The sequence below is a fragment of the Tachypleus tridentatus genome, chromosome 10 (genome assembly GCF_004210375.1).
Source record: "Tachypleus tridentatus isolate NWPU-2018 chromosome 10, ASM421037v1, whole genome shotgun sequence".
Lineage (NCBI taxonomy): Eukaryota > Metazoa > Arthropoda > Merostomata > Xiphosura > Limulidae > Tachypleus > Tachypleus tridentatus.
Genome location: NC_134834.1, coordinates 122,889,069 through 122,909,564, shown reverse-complemented (window position 1 = coordinate 122,909,564; position 20,496 = coordinate 122,889,069). Strand labels below are relative to the sequence as shown.

Here is a 20,496-nt window from a genome sequence, read left to right as displayed (position 1 = left end):
ACTTTCGGGTATTAAATCTAAAGAAATTAACGCAAAGGTACGTATTTTAAAGTAAAATTTGGAAATAAATTTATGAGAATAAGAGAAAAGTGTTCTCAAAGATCTATTTTAGAAGTATTTGCATACCAAAATTTGAGCTTAAGAATAAAATATGGTAATTGTAATATCATATTCCAAGGTTCAGATATATCACTAGGAATTTGAAAGATTTGGGGCTCGGGCCCATTTTTGGCGTTTCAGTATAGTATCGATCATGGTTTTTCTATTTTTATTTTTCAAAACGCCAACTGAGAGTTACGAAATTTGTCAAATATATTCGAAGCATGGACCCCTTGAGTCAGCGCCTAGCGTCTCATCTGTCAAAGTTTGAAAATACATAACCTTGGAATATTATTTTAAAATCCAACAGTTGAGCGTAAAAGCTGAAGATGGTATCCATTAAGTGATATTTCATGGTTGATTGATTATTTATTAACAATATTTAGAGTTTTACTTACATAAGGACTTTTAAGTAAAATTCTATGAAGAACATTATATATAAAATGAGTAAAATTCTAGAAGTTATATATATAATGAGTAGAAGGGGAATTGCGTATATTTTATCTAAACACAAAGTTATGTTGAATAAGCGAGCGTTTGACACATGAAAAATATTTACCTATACCTATCAGTATATAAACGTTATATGTTCCTCTCTTCCCAAGCGTTAAAGCATTCTAACTAATAAAAAATTACATAAAACACATCGTCTAAGTGTTAATTATTATTAGAGATAGATTAATGCCACAACCGTTTTTAATCGTACAACTTTGCGATTGCATTAAATGAGACTCAAAATAACTATAAATAACAATTTATTATAGTTGTTATCGGCGAGATAGCGCTTTCAGCTCCGGTATATTTTTAGGTTTTACCATTTGTTGTTTTTTTAAAGTTAGAAACGCATGTCCTGATTCACGTGTGAGACTGGCCGTTAGAAACAGAGAACTGTTTTTGCGAAACGAAGAGACTTTTAATTTTTGTATTTAGACATTCATGAATAGTACGTTCATATTTATATTTTGGTTACTTTTGTGTGGTCATTTTTTCAATGATTTTACATAAGTTGTAGATTTATAAGTTATATTTATAGAAGTAGTACTGCTAATCACTAGAACAAGAATAGAAATAAAGTGTTATTATGCCACTTCGTCTATTAATTGCATGTCTAACGATTGATTTTAGTTATATAGTGTTAGTTAATATTTCAAATAAAGTTAACTCTCCCTTCTGTGAAATGGCATCCACCTGGCGCCTTTTAAGTTTCAACTTGACATGATCTACATGGTGCTTACCCTATGTTGGTGTTAATGTGTACTCTAGACACAATGGATGATTCTTGCTGTAATCTTAACAGCAAACCACTTCTAACTTGAAATTTAAATCAGCTTATTTTTGTATGTAATTCGGATCAGTCAACTATATTTTACTATACTAACGCTATAAGTATTTTGCCACCTATCCTAATCTCATCCTCAGCACATGAGTGAATAAGCTCACTATTATTTAGAAGTTTTGTTCATTATTGGCATTTTCTAAGATATTGAACCAAGGACTTAATTAAATACCTTAAATAGATTGTCTTGTTAATTATTTAAATTATATATATGTATTTTACATGTGATATGAATGCCAAGTAATTCAGTTTGAATTCTGTGATATGGCTTTCGGTGGTAAAACATTGGAACAAAATCTTTAAAATTAAGAAAATGTAAGTGTAACTCACTTTTAGAAAATTTCAAATATGATATTTCAAGGCTTCTGAATATAGTTAACATCAGTTTGGTGTATCTATGTTTAATTTTATCTACAATTGACCTTTTATATTGAATCTCAAAAGAAATGCTCCCAAGTGGTTCAGTGGTAAGGCTAAAGGTTCATAACACTAAAAACTAGGTTTCAATATTCGTGGTTGGCACAACACATACAGACACTTGTGTAACTTAGCACTTGACAACAAACAAGCAAATTTAAAAGAAATATGAATTAATTTGAATATGTTAAATAGCTGTTTTAGGCTCTTAGAAATATGTGTCAAATCCATTACCATTTCTAATATGATATATTTAATATTTTACATGCTAGGGTGTGCATTACAAAGGTTACCTGCCTTAAAGGTTGAATGTGAGAAACACAATTTGCCAAACAATAATATTGAGATCCAAACACTATTTGAATAGTGATAATTTCTACAGTAACTGTGTGTAAAATATGATTAAACCCTCATGTTTGATACTTAATACTTGTGATAGGTAGTGTAATTTAACTTAAACTTTTGTTAACTTACAAGGATATTCTGTCTCGTTTCTTTATAGGTTGTTTTCATACATGTTTATGACTACTAATAGGCTGCATCGTTTTGTTCAGGAAGTTATTAACTTTTAATTTTATTTAAAGGCTTCAAAACTCATCACCCAAAGAGATTGTCTGATTATGTTTATGTCCATGGTAGACTGCTTAGGAATTCATTCATGGGAAAACCTAGTTTTTCTATGTAGAAAATTTATTAGACGAGATATCAGTACTGGAATTCTCTTTTGTCAGACTTGTTTTTGGGAGTGTTGGTGGTGAACAGGTTTGGTTCTGATTTGTTAGTGATTGTTTATTCACTTGTCAAAATCTCTTTACCCTTCATATGATTTGGCTTTTCTCTCAGCTTGCTTCAGGTTTTTCTCTAGACAATTCTATAAAAGTTCTAGTGATTACACCTTCTAACAACTTGATTATGTCTTAACTCAATTTACTGAAGCAGCCTTCTCTGGCCTTAATGGAGAGATTACGTGTTTTGGCTTTACACAAGGCTTTTGTGTTTCTCTGAATATTTGAGTGTTAAAAGATTTTGTTTCAAGTGTAAATAGTTTTGTGGTATTCTATTAGGCTTAACAAAGTCCAGATTTGTTGTCCCACTGGTTGTTTAGTCCACGTTCTTTTATTATGTTTCACTGTGGTTTAAAGACTTGATGTCATATCCTGATTAAAACTAAATTGTTTTATACTTTGTATATGATTCAACTTGTTTGTCTTCATGTTGTCACCTGAACAAGTGCTGTTTTCCTGTAAATGTAGGAGTTTGTGTGTATGTAGATATATATTTATGTATAAAAGTTTTTTCTAGATATTTTATTTTGTGTTTTTGTTTTTATAAGATTTTTTGTATTTTAATATTCTTTCAGGGTTGTGCATCTTCGGTGAACATTTGGGAAGATGTTTATTGATGCACTTAATAGAGTTTAACATATGCCAACCAGAAAAGGTAATATCTGAATAATATTTTTCAATTATCAATCAGAATGGCAAACGTAATGTGTGCAACTTCCAAACCAGCACCTTCGGAGAAACCTAAGAAGAGTCGGGAGAAATGTTATGTTTGCTCTTTTGATGATTGCACTGCTTCTTTTTCCAGGCCTTGCCAGTTGGAAACTCATTTAAGAGCACACATTGGAGAGGTATTGTGAGGTCTAAATTCATGGTTCCACATGATAAACAACTACATTTAGAGATCCATATGATACAAAATCACATTTAGATATCCTTATGATAAAAAACTACATTTAGAGATCCTTATGGTATACTACCACATTTGGAAATCCATATAATACAGAACCATGTTTGGCAATCCATATGATACACAACCACATCTAGATATTCAACTAAATATTGGTGTTTTGAATATTCTTCCTGATTAGAAGTAAATTTCACCATTTGAATGTTTGGTTAAAATATTAAACAAAAATTGTAACACTTGAGTTACTTTATATAAATATTTATTACTTTCCAGATGTTTCAATTAGTAAACAGTGGCCTCAGATATTTCGATGGATTGAATATAATTGATAAGAATGTGTTGTGTCTTTTTAAATTTCTTTTGATTAAAAAAATTTATTTTAAAAATGAAAATATGAGAAGATATTTTTACTTTTGGGTCATTCCATGCCAACTCACCTACGGCTTCCCAGTTCATCTCATTGATTTGTTTGAGAAAATTAAGCAAAATCTTCATTCTAATTTATTCAGCCATACAGTACAGTTTTAGGATTTTGCATGGTTCAGTATATCAATATGGATTTTTTGCTTGAATTTTTTTCAAGAAAATCTATGACATGAACTGGGAAATGTTCTTTTTTTTTGGCTGAGTTGGTATGAAATGATTTATTGTCTTCTTCACCAGACTTCTGTCAGGAATTGAGGAATAATAGTTTCTATTAAATTCTGTTCAAATTATTGCAATTTTTAACTTTTCTAATAGGTAGCCAACTTTTGAAAAGAACAAGTGTATGGCAAGAAAACCAGATATTTATTATGTTTTTTGTAAAACTGACTACATGTCACACTATTAAATGTCTGGTTTATGATTTATTTTGAGATTTGCAAAATACTGGGACTAATCAGGCTAACTGGGATATAACATAAATATTAGTTGTCTGGGATCTATTTGTTTCATTGACTTTTAAGAACAAGGAGTGTTGTGGAGTAAACTAGATCAAGTAAGTTATAGTAAACTAGGTCAAGTAAGTTATACTGCAGATTATGACTTAAATCTGAACCATGCTGCCCTCTGTTGGATTTTTAGTTTTATTTCCAACTAGAACAAATTTTGTTTAAATTGTTTTCAGTTCCTGCCATTTAACCAAAGGTCTTGCCAGTTGTTTATAAGTGAGATATACCAGTTATGAAGATACTTATCTGTTGTTAAACTTGTATAACATAGTTGTTTGTATAAGGATAAGGGCTGGCTTTTTTGTTATTGTAAAAAAAAACGTAAATCTACCTTGTATTTCTAGAGGCCTTTCATATGTTCATACGACAACTGTTACAGCTGCTATACTCGAGTTGACCATTTAAAACGACACATTGCAAAGTGTCATGAAGCTAAAATTGTCAATACATTTACGTAAGTGGTAATCATTGTGTATAATGAATATAAAAAAAGACTTCTCTGTGTGTACATATTAGTATGAGCTATTTTGTATGACAAATATAATCTCCATTCTTGTAAACTTCACAATTCACACTTTATTCAAGATTATTTTAATATGTAAAGATCAAATATTTTGTATACTATAAAATTAGACTAGAAAATAATTTTATTTTTCTTAAGTAATGTACCTTTATAATATTTTGACCTAAAACTATTTAAAACTTAGTAAGTTTTAAAATCAAATTGGAAGTTTTGGTTTTTTTTCTTTACTGTGGATGAAACACACAGTGAGATGAACTGAAAAGTTATGTTTAGAGTTCTGTCTTGCTGTGTATCATTATTGGTGTGTTACGGACATTACCTGTTAGCATGTTACTTGACTGGTTCTGGTAGCAGAAATAACTGGCAAACTCAACACTGTAATTGCTATTACTTTGTTGTTCATTATTGTATGGTAATGTTTTATCTATCAAACAGTAACTAAATAGTTTTATCCCACTTGTAAGAATTACTTGAAAATGTTCCATTTAAAGAAACAATTCTCACATTATTTTCTCTGTAATAAACACTAGTTAAGTATATTCTATACAGCTAATGTACTATAATTCAGTATTCCATATGTTATCATCAGTTCTTACCTCTTACCTCTTAACTTTCTTATGTCAGAAAGTTGTAAAATAATAAGCATTCATACTATATGTAAAGAACTATCCATCACTGTTAACTCTTGTGTGTATGAGTGAGGTCAAAGTGAACATGCCATGATGTTCAGCATGGTATTATGTCTTTGATGCCAGAGTCATCAAGAATTTACTTTGTTAGGTTGCTGATTAAACAACAGTTCGTGATGGAGGAGAGTAAATATAGGATACATTGTACAGGGACATGGAAAAGTACTGTGTATACACACTTCAGAGGTTATTCAAACTGTACCATGGACAAAATATTTTTATTGCTCACATAAATATTGCCTTCCACTTTTCAAAGTTAGACTGACATTGGTGATTCCAAGACACTTTGTATACAGATATCTTTATAACACATTTGATTTTCCTGTGCCCAACAGATTTGCACATTTGACTAAAAGTTTGCCACATTTCATGTAGATACATGTAGTGGGTTTGAAATAACAGTCATCATTCCTTCTCTGATGAGGTCAGAGGTCAGTAAAGTGGTCTAAAATTCAGCTAATTCCATTCTCAAACCTTTGTGATGGTGTTAACTTAAATGAACTTTATTTAATTCAGAACTATATTACTGTTGGTAAGAATATCTTAGGATCTACATTAAAGGTCCTCCACTAGTACGTCGGTAAGTCTACGGAGCTACAATGCTAAAATCATGGGTTTGATTCCCCTTGGTGGACTCAACAGATAGTCTGATGTGACTTTGCTATAAGTAAAACACACGTTGATATATTAAAGATATTAATTACAGAGACTCCGTGAGCAAGCGTAACATTAGAGGGCTGTTAACAGGTACAATAGTGTTTAGCATCACCTGTTTGTACAGTAGTATGTCAGAATAATTATCGTGGTTTTAAGAGCTGAAGATTGGATATGAGAAAAGCCTAGTCTGTTCCAGTGGATAAAGAAATTGTTTGTATGTGGAAATATGTAAATAAATCATTACATGTTGTTAGTGTTTATGCCATAGATTTTTAATTACTAAAATACATTTTTGGTCATTAAACATTTTTAAAATTATTGAAAGGTAATATAATGATTGAACTAATAAGGTTAAAAGTAGAAAAAACTGAGAATAAAATATGAAAAGAAATTATACACAAAAGGATTTTTAGATTGAGACAGTAACGGGTTTTTGTATTTATGTAGCTGTAAATATAAGCAGTGTGGTAAAGTACTTTCTTCAGTACACAGCTTGGAGAGACACATGAAGACACATGAGAAAAGAACATATAAGGTGTGTAGTTTTTCCCTGGTAGTTTCTATACACAGCGGTATTTGGTTTTCTAATTAGAAAAGCAGCTGTTATAGCTATAAAAATGTAGACTTTGTGGTTTACTATGAAATTGTAGGCTTCACCTAATTCATTTGACTGTAATGTGAATTACTCAACTTTGTGTTAACCCCTTGCTACATACAGAAGGTTTCTTGTGTAGCTTAAATAACTTTCATCCAGTTCATCACAATAATAAGGAAGAAACGTGCTGCTATAAAAATGTTGACTAACTACGTAAAAATCTTCAAGAAAACACAGAAATTCAGAGGAAATTTTAATTAATTTTATGAACTTCCTTTGAAGACATGTAAAATAGTAAGTGGGAAAATTTAAAAATAAACTAATATATTTCCTTTTCAAAATATGAACTAAAACCTAGTGTCATTCTTCAAATGGTCAAAACCTTTATATATCTTTAAAAGTCAACCAAACATTCTGGAACTGGACTTATTACTAGACTGTGTTAATTGTGTGTTGTATCTTTATTCCATCTTGTTTACAATTTAATTTGGTAGTAAATCTAACAGCATCCAGATGATCTAATAATTCTTTAATGTACTGAATTAATAAATGTCAACTTGCACTGTAATGTTTACCCCATAATAGTGTCCTACTTGTGAAAAGGCTTTTCTGAAACATCAACACCTGAAAATTCACAGTTACGAGCATACAGGAATAAAACCTTTTCAGTAAGTAACTTTTAACATTCATCACAGAAGTTTTAATCTGTGGTGTCTATTATTTCTGTTTAGTTTTTCTCTTAGAATTTCCAAGTGTATATAGAACTTTTAGAACTGTAGACTAAATTGGTTTTTGTCGTGTTGGTGTGGACTAAATATTTTTTGCTTGTATTTTCTGTTAGTTGTGTTCATGTTGGATGTGGAAAAACGTTTGTTCTGCCCAGTAAGCTCAAATCACACATGAAAAGTCACAAAGGTTTGTTTCTATTTTCTTAGATTTTAATTATGTGTTTGTGTTTTTATCTTAGCTCAAAAAATAAATTGCACCAGAAGTTGCAGTTGTTTGTTTTTTATGGTCAGTTTTAATTTAAAAAAACCTTTTTACATGTGTGTCAGTTGTTCAGGCAATTAACTGTGCACCAGAATGTTATCAGAGTAACTTCTATCCCAGATCCTGTTTAGATATTCTGATTGAAAGAATTCTTTAATTTTTCAGCAGCTTGTACAAATTTCAGTTTCAGGGTATTGATTATGACCATGTTGAAGGGCCTATGTATGGGAAATGCAGTTGTTCCTGTTTTAACAAATACATCTGTGATCAAGATAGAAAAACTGTTATCTTCTCCACTTTCCCATACTGTTTAATCCTTCAGTTTCCTGGATTTGGTCTATTTATGACAATTGTTAACTCATAAAGATTAAAATGATATTGAACATTTCTCTTACATTTGAGTATCAACCATTCCAACGTAAGAATATCATCTGTTCCAACACCCCTCGATGTGGATTCCTGTATGTGGTGAGGGGACCTCCCAGAGAAGGTTCTGTTTTTACAGTTTACCTCATCTGGGATCTAAACATCCACCTGCGTGTTTGCTGTGCATGGTAACCGTTGAGGGGAGAAGAGAATCCTGGTGGTTGAAGGGTCCATCTCCAACACACCACTTTGGCCTTGAATTCCTGTAAACAGCCCTTTTCATCCAGCAATTCTTGATGAAGCACCGATTCCAAGTCCGTGTGGGCTTAACACTATCTCATTTTTTTCCACAGGAACTTGGAGTCCCTCAGGGCTGTATTCTGAGTGTCACACTTTTCATTATAAAGATTAATGCCATCAGTGAACAGCTACCCCCTACAGTTGTAAACAGTCTTTTTGTTGATGACTTTCACATTTCATGTTAGTCATCAAACATGAGGTTTATTGAACAGCAGCTTTAAACTCCAATCAATCAGATACTGAAGTGGACCACAGCAAATAGTTTTAAACTTTCACTTTCTAAAACCGTTTGTATACATTTCTGCTGCAAATGAGGAATCCACCTCATTTTCGTTCTTCTCCCGTGCAAGGTCTGTATGTGGAATCTCATGAACCCCCTCTATATATATACGCTGTTTGCAACTGTATCTAATGTATGCTTCCAAACTTCGATCCTTACCACAGCATCCTACCTGGTGTTGTGTTTTCCAAACACAGTGGGCCACACATTTTAATAACAGAAAATCTGCCATTGTGCCCCCCTCGGTGCAGATTCCTGTACGTGGTAAGGCGACCTCCCAAGGAAGGTTCTGTTCTTTCAGTTTACCTCCTCTGGGATCTAAACATCCACCCACGTGTTTGCCATGCGTTGTGACACGCAAAGGGGAGGAGAGGATCCTGGTGGTTGAGGGGTCCAACCCTAACACACCACTTTGGCCTTGAATTCCTGTAGACGGGCGGCCTTTGGTTGGCCCCCCTTGGGTCAATCGGCTGGTCCACTTGGGCTAGAGCCAACCGAGTACCAGTGTTGGAAGTACTCAACGGGTGTTGTGGAAATTGTGTCTGATGCTGGTGTTTAGGTATAGTGCTCATGAAACCCTGGCGTTGCTGCAATGTCCTTGCATGACATTGTAGTGCGTCCCCTCTTAGGGCTCCATGGTGGGTGGGGTCAGTGGGTACCGAAATTTTCCTTTTTTCCTATGTATCCTCCAACAAAAAATTTAAATAAAATAGTGAAAAACAGTCAGTAGGTAAACGACCATGTCTTGAAGACTCTGAGCAGCAATCTTCAACATCTGTAACACCTGTACCCCATTTTCTTATACTACATTCTCTTTCAGAAAAACCTTTAGGGCAAATGTCCCCCTCTTTTATTCAGAAGGGACTAGAGGGACTTGCTGGCTCTCCAAAGTCAGTAAAGAAGCTTCGATCTGGAGACACATTGGTTGAAACATTCACACCTCAACACAGTGAACTCCTCTTGAATTCAAAGGCAATTGGGAATGTACTTATTGAGGTTACCCCTCATGCTACATTGAATTCATCACGAGGAGTTATTGTTGAGAGAGATTTGAAGAACATCCCCCGAGTCAGAGATTCTCACTGGTCTCTCCACTCAAGGAGTTTCTGCAGTGAGGCGCATCTCCACTCGCAAAGAGACGGAGTTACACTGCCGACAAATATCCTCGTTTTGACATTTACATCACCATGTGCACCTGCCACCATCAAGGCAGGTTATCTAAATTGCAGGGTACGGCTGTACATTCCAAGCCCTTTCCGATGTTTCCAATGTCAGGAGTTCGGCCACTCAAAGACATCATGGGGTTCCCTCACATGTGCTTTTTGTTGTGGCAAGGACCACGATGCCTATGAGTGTCACACAGACCCACATTGTGTCAACTGCAAAAGAGGTGCAGCATTTGAAAATGACCCATAACATTAGTTATCCTGAGGCTCAGAAATTGCTGTCCACCACTCCATCTCGGACATATGCTGCTGCACTTCGTTCCACAACTACAGTGGGAGTGCAGACAGATCTCTCTGTACCTCCAAGAGAATCGTTTTCAAAACAAATGAAAAGCCTTTTGACCTCCATGGTTAAAAAGGTTGATGAATCGACTTCTACACCCATCTCTGTTCCTCCCATACATTCCAACAAATCTCAAGATCCACATCCTTCGGTTTCAAATACAGACATTTGTTTTGATACATCTTTTTCTCCAACCCCAAGATGCAAAACAATCATTTGTTTGTGTCCTCAGTCACTGGAATCCCCTTCCAACATCAAAGACCTGCCCAATCGACCCAGGACAGGATCCATGGAGGTCAATAGATCTCCTCCAAATAAGGACAGTAAGGAAAAAAGACGTGGCCGTAAACTGAAGTGTTCTCCAGCCGCTTCGCTTACCCGTCATTAAAAAATGGCCACTTTGATACAATGGAACTGTCGAGGTTTACATTCTAATCTGGATGATATCAAAACACTGATTGCTTTCTACCATCCTGTATGTCTTTTCTTACAAGAAACATTTCTAAAACCTGCTGATACAGTCACCATTCGACAGTTTTCTCTGTACAAAAATGACAGGCTGTGTGATGGACGAGTTCATGGAGGGGTGGCACTATTGGTTGATCAGCATGTGCCCACCCTGTCTTTGTCACTCAACACACTCTTGGTGGCCGTAGCCATCCATGTTTCCTTGGGTCATACCATCACTGTTTGTTCTCTCTACCTGTCCCCTGGAGAGACATATGATCAATCAGACCTTGAAGCTCTTGTTGAACAGTTGCCATCTCCATTTCTAATCCTGGGGGACTTTAATGGACATCATCCCCTCTGGGGAAGTGCTGTTATTGATAGGAGGGGTCACTCTGTAGAGCATCTGCTCTCTGATCACAATCATTCTGTTTTCAATACTGGTTCTTCCACTTATTTTCATGCACCTAGTCAGTTCTTTACTGCTATTGATCTCTCGGTTTGCTCCCCTTCATTATTTTCCCATTTTTCATGGAGGGTTGACAATAATCCACTAGGCAGTGATCATTTTCCTATACTTTTGAGAGAGACTGGCCGTGGTCGATGCCACCTAACCCACGTGCCCTGGTGGAAGCTTGATCAGGCAGAGTGGTCCACTTTCACTGCTCTCGTAGAACTTGATCCTGCCATCGTGAATCAGCCATCAATAGACGACTGTGTGGCAGCGGTAGCTGACTGTATTATACAAGCAGCTGCTCAGTGTATTTCTAAAACCTCGACACGTTTTCCACGATATCCTCGTCTGTGGTGGAATCCTGCTTGCCATTTGGCACAGAAGGCTCAAAAAGGGCCTGGATACTTTCCGTAGATATCCCACACTTTCGAACTGCATCGCTTTCTAACGGGCCCGTATACATGCTAGGTGGGTAAGATGTGAAAGCCAGAAGGAATCTTGGATTAAGTTCACAACGAGCATATCTTCTACCACCAGTTCCAACGTCATATGGGTCAGGATTCGAAAGGTCAGTGGGCACTGCAATTCTGTCCCCCTCTTCATCTTACTCTCTGATGGCCAAGAGGTAGCTGATGCCTGGAGCATCGCCGATACTCTAGGTGAAAGCTTTTGCCAGGTATCTAGCACTTCTGCTTGTTCCTCCACCTTCTTGGCCATCAAGACTTGGGTAGAGCATTTATCTCTTTCCTTTCAAACTGACTGTCCTTTTTACTATAATTGTCCCTTTACACTTGTGGAACTGAAAATGGCCCTTCATCTGTGCGGCAGTACATCTGTTGGACTTGATGAAGTACACTATGACATGCTGCGCTATCTCTCTCCTGCTTCTCTTTATCTTCTTCTACTTGGTTTTAACCGGATCTGGCAGGAGAATGTGTTTCCTGATGCCTGGTGCCAGGCTATTATCTTACCTTTCTCTTAACCTGGGAATGATCCCAAGATTCTTTCCAACTACCGTCCAATTGCTTTGATGAGCTGTCTATGTAAGACCATAGGATGGTTAATGCTCATCTTGTTTGGTTCCTCAAATCAAACAACCTCCTCACGCCCACCCAGTGTTGGTTCCGACGACAGTATTCTCCCACGGACCTCCTAATTTGACTTGAAATATCAATCAGAGAAGCTTTTCTCAAACGCCAACATTTTGTTTCAATATTCTTTGACATTGAGAAGGCTTATTACACAACATGGAGGTATGGTATTTTGCGAGACCTCCATATATGTGGGTTATGTGGCCATTTACCCATGTTTATTAAAAAATTTTTAATGGACAGGAGATTTCAAGTTCGTGTGGGTTTGACATTTTCCCGTTCTTTTGTACAGGAACTTGGGGTCCCTCAGGGCTGTGTTTTGAGTGTCACACTTTTCAGTATAAAGATAAATGCCATCACTGAACAACTCCCTCTCACTGTTGCAAACAGGCTCTACCTGGACGACTTTCACATCTCGTGTTAGTCGTCGAACATGAGATATATTGAGTGGCAACTACAAACTGCTCTCAATCGTGTACTGAAGTGGACTATGGCAAACGGCTTTAATGTTTCTCTCTCTAAAACCATTTGCATGCACCTTTGCCACCAACGGGGTATCCACCCTGATCCTAAACTCCGTATCGGTGAAGTTTCGCTGCCAGTGATCCCTGAGACCAAGTTCTTGGGGCTTATCTTTGATCGTAAGCTGACCTTTATACCACACTTAAAGCAGCTACGGATCAAATGCACAAGAGCACTGAACATCCTCCGTGTCCTCTCTACTGCCAGCTGGGGAGCAGATCGATGTTCTATGTTAAAGATATATTGTGCTCTTATTCGTTCAAAACTCGACTATGGATCACTGGTCTATGGCTCTGCCAGACCCTCGGCCTTAATAATGCTGGACCCCATTTATCATCAAGGACTTCGACTCTGCACTGGGGTTTTACGCACCTCCCCAGTTCTGAGCTTGTATGTGGAATCTCACGAACCTTCTCTGCACCTTTGCCGTTTGCAACTGTCTTTACTGTATTCTTCAAAACTTCACTCCTGATCAAAGCATCCCAGTTGGGGATGTGTTTTCCTTCCTCAGTGGGCCTTACTTTTTCAAAACAGATGATCTGCCATTGCTCCTTTTGGCCTTCGCATTCAGGCTCAATTGGATGCATTAGTTCTGTCCTTGGAAAACATTGCAGAATCCACTGGTCAGCCCATCCCCCCATGGCTTATTACAGCCCCCAAATGTGGCCTTTCTTTCAGTCATCTAAAAAAGGCAGATACTTCAGATTGGAAGTACCGTCTTTTATTTAATGAACATCTTTCAAACAATCATTCTGTTCCAATTTATACAGATGGTTCGATATCAGGTAATTCAGTGGGCTCTGCTATGGTTTGTTGCTGTTTAGTGGTTGCGCACAGAATCCCCTCTACAGTTTCTGTGTTCACTGCTGAACCGTACGCCATATCTCTTGCCCTGGATCATATTGAAGCTGAGCAGTACTCCGACTGCACTATTTATACTGACTCCCTTAGTTCTCTGCTGGCCTTGGAATCACTTCATGTTGGCTCACACCCTGTTCTCACTGATATTCAAAACTGACTGGCCCATTTCTCATTAACATGTACTTCTATCCAGTTTTTCTGGATATCAGGCCACATTGGTATTCACGGGAATGTGCTTGCAGACATGGCAGCTAAATCTGTCTGCTTTGGCACTGTCACCACTGTGCCTATTCCGTACATGGACTATGGTCCTGTATTCAGGGCTCGGCTCCATGCCAGCTGGCAGTCCACTTGGAGTGAGCAATGTGACAACAAGCTTTTTCAAATAAAACCCTATATTGGGCTTTGGCCATCTAGCTCCCCTAAAGTTAGGAAGGAGGAAGTTGTTCTAACTAGACTATGCATTGGTCACAGTTTTTTAACTGATCATTTTCTTTTATCTGGAACTGTTGTACCAGTGTGTAGTCTGTGTAACACTCAAATCACTGTAAGCCACATTTTACTTTCCTGCCATCATTACGACTCTCAATAACGGCACTATTTTAAACATGTTCTGTCCCAGGGTTTGTCCGTAACATTGGACAGTGTTATTGGTGATGGTGACACTGTCCACCTTGATAAAGTTTTTAGTCTTTTAATGGCTGTTAATCTTTTTAACCTCATTTAAGTGTTTGATATTTATTCATTACACCTTTTTAATTGTGGTTCCCTTTTCAGATCTCAATCTCTCTAGTTCAATTTGACATTGTAAAATGGCCAGAACATTAAATAACTCGACACCAGGTCTGGAAAGGCCAACTTCAGGTGACTAACGCTGCTGTTTGAACTACCAGTCAGTCGTCCTGGCGAGTTGTTATTATACTTTTGCTGTATGTCATTTAACACTTTTATTACTTTACCTTTAAGTACTGGCCATAGTGACACATAACCCAGAACCAGGACTGGAAAGGCCAACTTCAGGTGATTGACAGTGGCTCTTGTACTTACCTGTTAGTCTTCCTGGCAGGTTATGATCATTACCATTATGCTAGAGAAAGTCCTTTACAACTTCTCTTACTCTGCTTTCTCTCTTAACGTTGTAGACTAGGTGTCAACATTGGTTTTATACTTTTTCTGTTTTTCAATGATGTTTTGTTTTACCTTCATTTCCTTTTATGTATTTTACAACATTTAATTCATTTTTACCTTTTTACTGGACGTTTGGCGCAGATAGCCTAGCATCTTTGTGCGATAAAACACTAAATCAACCAACCAACCAAGCCAATGTTCCTTTTAGTCTCCGTATCCAGGCACAATTAGAAGATTTGTATTTATCCTTGAATAACATTGCAGTTTCTTCAAATCAGCCTATTCCACCATGGCTAATTAGAGTCCCTAATTGTAACCTATCTTTGAGTCATCTGAGGAAAGCAGATACACATGATTGGAAATATTTCTCTTACTTTGCTGAACATCTTTCATTTGATCCATCCATTCCTATATATACAGATGATTCCAGATTGGGTGACTCAGTGGGCTCAGCCATGGTTTGTGACAGTTCAATTGTGAAACACAGACTCCCCCCTACAGTTTCTGTTTTCACTGCTGAATTGTATGCCATCTCTCTTGCCCTAAAACATATTGAAATAATGCAATATACAAATTGTATAATATGTACGGACTCACTCAGCTGTCTATTGGCCCTGGAATCATTCCATGTTAGTCACCACCCTCTTCTCATCAATATTGTAAACAAACTGGCCCATCTTTCTCTCTCATCTGTCTGTCCAATTCTTTTGGTATTTGTGGGAATGAGCTGGCTGACAGAGCAGCAAAGTTTGTCTGTTTTGAATGTATCATCTCAGTACCCATTCCATACATGGACTATGGTCCAGTTATCCAATCCAGACTGTACACCAGATGGCAGGCAACCTGGAATGAGCAACACAATAACAAGCTTTTTCAAATCAAACCTTCTCTTGGTATTTGGTCCTCTTGTAAGGATTGAAGAGAGGAGACTGTTTTGGTAAGGCTATGCATTGGTCAGTTTTTTAACCCACCACTTTCTTTTATCTGGAACTGCTGCACCAATGTGTAGTCTATGTGGCACTCAGATCACAATCATCCACATTTTATTATCATGCCTTCTTTACAAACTAGAATGATGACACCATTTTAAAGATATTTGTAAGGTGGGTTTACCCTTGACATTGGCTCATGTGAAATGTGATACTGCCCATCTCACTCATGTTTTTATATTTTTAAGAGTGAGTGGCCTTTTACACTTAATTTAAGGTTTTTTATCAGACTATATAGTGTTTTAGCATGATTTCTTTTACACATTTCAATTTTTATTTTGACTTGAACCCAGTACTGGAAAGGCCAACTTCAGGTGACTGCAAATTTGATCTTGATGCTTCAGTCTTTCTGGCAAGTCTTAATTTTACACATTTTAGTTTTTAGTTTTTTTCTGAACTGAACCCAGGATGGGAAAGGTCAACTTCAGGTGACTATCAGCAAGGGTGTACTTCTTGCTTCAGTCTTCCTGGCAGTTCCTAATTTTACATATTTTAATTTTACCTTAATTGCCCTATACCTATACTGTACCACATCTTGTCTGGCACAAATAGCCTTGTAGCTTTGTGCCAATAAACATTGAATATCTACCTACTATTCCAACATTAGTTTCACAGTTAGAAATGAAGTTGATAACAAATTTTTATTGTTAATGTTTTAGTGGATAAAAAGTGATAAAATAAGAATTGTAAGAACTTCTTTGTCTGGTTAAAAATATTTGTTCTTCTCATCAGTGAGAAGCATATATTAAAATCATAAGTTCTATCACAAAAACATAGCATATTTTCAGGGTGGTAAATAAAACTTTATTATCTCTAGGAATTGAATTAGAAGTCAAACAAATAAGCATTAGGAATTTATAAAATCCACCCCTTTATTGTACATTTCAGTACATTCTTAATCTTTCATGTGCTGTGTAGAAAGTATGGTCAAAAACTGTTAGTGTTATATTGGTTTCTGTGTAAAAGTCTTTCATAGCAGAAAAAGTAAACAGACCAGTCTTGTCACCTTCAATAAGGTGGATTGGAATCCTATACAAGAATTCATTAGTTTCATTGTTTTCAAACTAATGGTATAATAAAACCCAAAGATCCAGTGCTAAAGTTGAACTCGGTACGAGGTGATTTCATTAGTGATTCTCAATTAAAAATGACACTTCTGCAATGAATAAGTATGATATATAATACCCTATATGGTACCACCATAGTATAATCTATTTGATTTCATATTTCATTGATTTTGTTGTTGCTTAAAAATGTGTTGAGCTTCCTTCATCAAGATCCTCAATTGCTGAAATTATTTTAGGCTCCATACTAGATTATGTGTGCAGTTTCCATTTATTATAAATTCTATTTAGGGTACACCTGTGATGCACCTGGGTGTGAAGAGAATTTTTCCAAATGGACACACTTCAAAAGGCACAAGAATCTCTGTCATCCCCAGAGTGAGTGATAATATTAATATTCAGGTTTAGTTTAGGCCTTCATGTCTGGTGATGTTAAATAAAAGTTACTACAGATTTTGAAGTAAAGAAATCTTTTATCTCAGTTAATCTTAGTTTTATCATTAGCAGATTTTTAAAGAGTGTTAGTTTTGTCTAATTTACTTAATGTCTGTGTTCAGATCATTTACATATCTTCATGGACATTGCACTACTAGTTTACAACAAAATTGGTAATTTATATTTTTTAACGTGTTGGCTCCCACGCCTAATTTTGTTGATACTTTCCAAAGTCCCACTAGTCATTTTACAATTATTTTTTTTAGGAGGAGTGTATATGTAGTCATTGTGTCACAGTCAGTAAGTGGCCCTTTGAAGAAAAAAAGTGACCCACCAGTGGGTCTTACTGGAAGACTATAATGACCCACTGGTGGGTGGTATGGAAGCCATCGTGTTAATGACTGTTTTTTCCCATTACACTGATACTTCACATCAACTTGATAATAGGTTTTTAAATTGTACTGTTAATCTTTTCTGTCTAGTTCTTTATAATTTCAAGAGATTATTAATAAGGAAATTTGATTAAAGAAAGCAAGGAACAAATGTGAAGTGAATTAAAATATGTTAAGTGTTCACTAAATCAAAGTGTTTAAAATATCATGTACAACTTCATTGATCTTTTTCATTGTTTTTGTTGAAATTTTCATAATTAAGCATTTGGTTAAAATTATTATGTTATATGAATATAATTTTTAAACCTTAAAAAGTTTTTCTGTATATTTTAAAGACATTTAAATGTTTTTATTAATGTCACTTGTTGGATTAAACTAGTAGATTTCTAATCATTTTTCAGTAATTCTAAAAAAAAATTTTCTTTCAAACCTGCATTTCAGAGCATGAATGTGATGTGTGTCAGCGAAGGTTTTTCACCAAATCCAACTTGCGTATACATGCTGAGATACACAAGACTGATCGTGAGGTGTTTTGCTGTCCACACGAAGGGTGTTCTCTTTCGTACTTCCAGGAAAAGAACCTTCGGGCACACATTATCAGCTTTCATGAGAAAAAACGCCATGCCTGTGCTGTAGAGGGATGTGAAAGGACTTTTATTAGTAGGGTAATACTTGGAAACAGTTTTTGTTATGAAAGCAATAGTCGTTTCACAACCAAATTTCTTAATGAACATGACATAGTATAAAACTAAAGACATCATTATATTTCCAATGGATCATTATCATAAAAACAAAATGTAAATTTATAGACCTAGAAATGTTCATCTAGTTATAATTAAAGTATATATATATATACTTTTCAGCATATTTAAGTGGAAAAGTGTCTGAGATGGAACACTTAAGTATATTATACACACAAAACAAATAATCTCAGATCTTCATTTCACATCTTCAACCTTTTAACCCTTTCTCTACAGGTTAAAGGTCGTGTCACTGCATTTGTTGACTTGCATTCAAAATTTTATTGAACTTCTATTTTATGAATTTATGTCAATAAGTTTAGTATCAAACTGTGAATTATAATTCAACCTTTAAATACATGTTTTGATTCATTAATTTAAAATTAAATATTAAAATAATTATATATATACACACACGCACATTAGTAAGTCACATGGTATATTAAATGCAGTACTGTTTAAAATCAGATGTCTGTGATGTGAAAATACTAAGTCTATAGTTTTGCACAAATTAGGAACTCATTTTTTGAAAATGGTCCCTTTTATTCCCTTACTTCAATATCTGACACGTGAATAACCAATCAACAGCTTAGAATGTACCCAGAGTGTTTTTATCAGCTATTTTAATATGTGAAAAGCTACCACATTCTTTCAGTCCAAGATTTTGAGAAGGTGGGTTGTGTCTTTAGCATGCTTGAAGTTTCATATTTTTGTAAAATTAATAAATGTTAGTTACTAAGTTTAATAAATTACAGTGGAATTCTATGGTATCGGTATAGTTATGATTTTTGGTTATTCAACTGTGTATATACCCCCCAAAAAAAAAAAAAAAACATTTGTTTCATATCCTCCACTTGCAAAATCTTAAAAGGTTTAGCAACCTATGTCCAGCAGCAACCAAGTTCAAAGGTTGTAGTCAGAGGAGATGATTGTTTTCTTTACTTTTTCATTTATTGTTCTGTGTTTTAAGAAAAATAAGTTTAATACTTTATTCTAAATAGTAACAATCTATATACATATTACTTATAATAATTGAAATGTGACTGTATATTACAAAATACTAGTCCACTAAATCACAGTTAAGACAGGGAAGACTAAAGGTTAGTTTTATATTACTGGATATGTAACATGAGTGAGCATGCACTGTGTTGATGCAAGTTATATAATGTTAGGTAGGCATGACTGGAAGGTAAATATAATACAAAATAATAAATATATAACATTTTGAGACTTAAAATACTTAGACTAAACACTTGTATTTTCATGTTATATGTAGTGATTGTAGCATGGATAAAGCATCTATATTTAGATGATGGTTTCAAGGTTGGTCAAATGACAGACACCACATGGTTTGAGTACAGAAAATAAAATATAAAGTTTTACTGAAAATAAATGTTTTAAATGTATTTAGGAGGTTTTAGAGATTACACAAATAATATTTGAGATTTTTGAGATCAAGAATAGCTTTTTAATAATAACATGAAATCACTTTGCACTCAGACTAGAAACGAAACACTGTCAGACTAGAAATGAAACACTGTTTCCACAAAAAATTCTTAGTGAAAAATATTTCATTAAAAAAAAACTTGATTTTTTGTGTACAAAATACTTATAATGTTTACTAAAAATCTACCAAATTTGTGAAGATACACATGTTGTATCAAAAGTTATAGTGCAAATATTTAACATGCTAATGTGTAGACAAATGTGTGTATATTATACTGAGCCCATAGCAAAAGGGTTAATAGAATGTAAAATTATAGAAACAAACACATGCAGACATACTCACAATTACTAATTTAAATGTTTCCTTGCTGATTTTGCATCTGTTTAACACATTTGCTGTCATGTGCCCCACTGCTGGATCACAACTAACTTTTAGTTATGGACCCTGTGGTACACCAATGGGTCATAAAGAATTATTTTTTAAAGCCATATTTCTCTTTTGACATATGTGTTTAGTACACTGTGGCCACTCCTTGGTTTCT

The 20,496-nt window shown here is 35.3% G+C and overlaps 1 protein-coding gene across 6 annotated transcripts in view; it reads left to right on the top strand.

Annotated features, from left to right (window-relative positions):
• The first annotated feature begins 883 nt into the window (after positions 1-883).
• The window catches only part of LOC143230238 (transcription factor IIIA-like), a 30,489-nt gene continuing 10,876 nt past the window's right edge, over positions 884-20,496 (top strand). The window contains exons 1-8 of one of the 6 annotated variants that reach the window (XM_076463423.1): positions 884-1,042; positions 3,213-3,485; positions 4,821-4,930; positions 6,793-6,880; positions 7,526-7,608; positions 7,782-7,855; positions 17,233-17,319; positions 18,210-18,433. In XM_076463423.1, coding sequence (XP_076319538.1) covers positions 3,330-3,485; positions 4,821-4,930; positions 6,793-6,880; positions 7,526-7,608; positions 7,782-7,855; positions 17,233-17,319; positions 18,210-18,433 — 822 coding nt within the window. In that variant the 5' untranslated portion in view covers positions 884-1,042; positions 3,213-3,329. The other 5 variants (XM_076463428.1, XM_076463425.1, XM_076463427.1 and 2 more) reach the window with 5 other exon arrangements.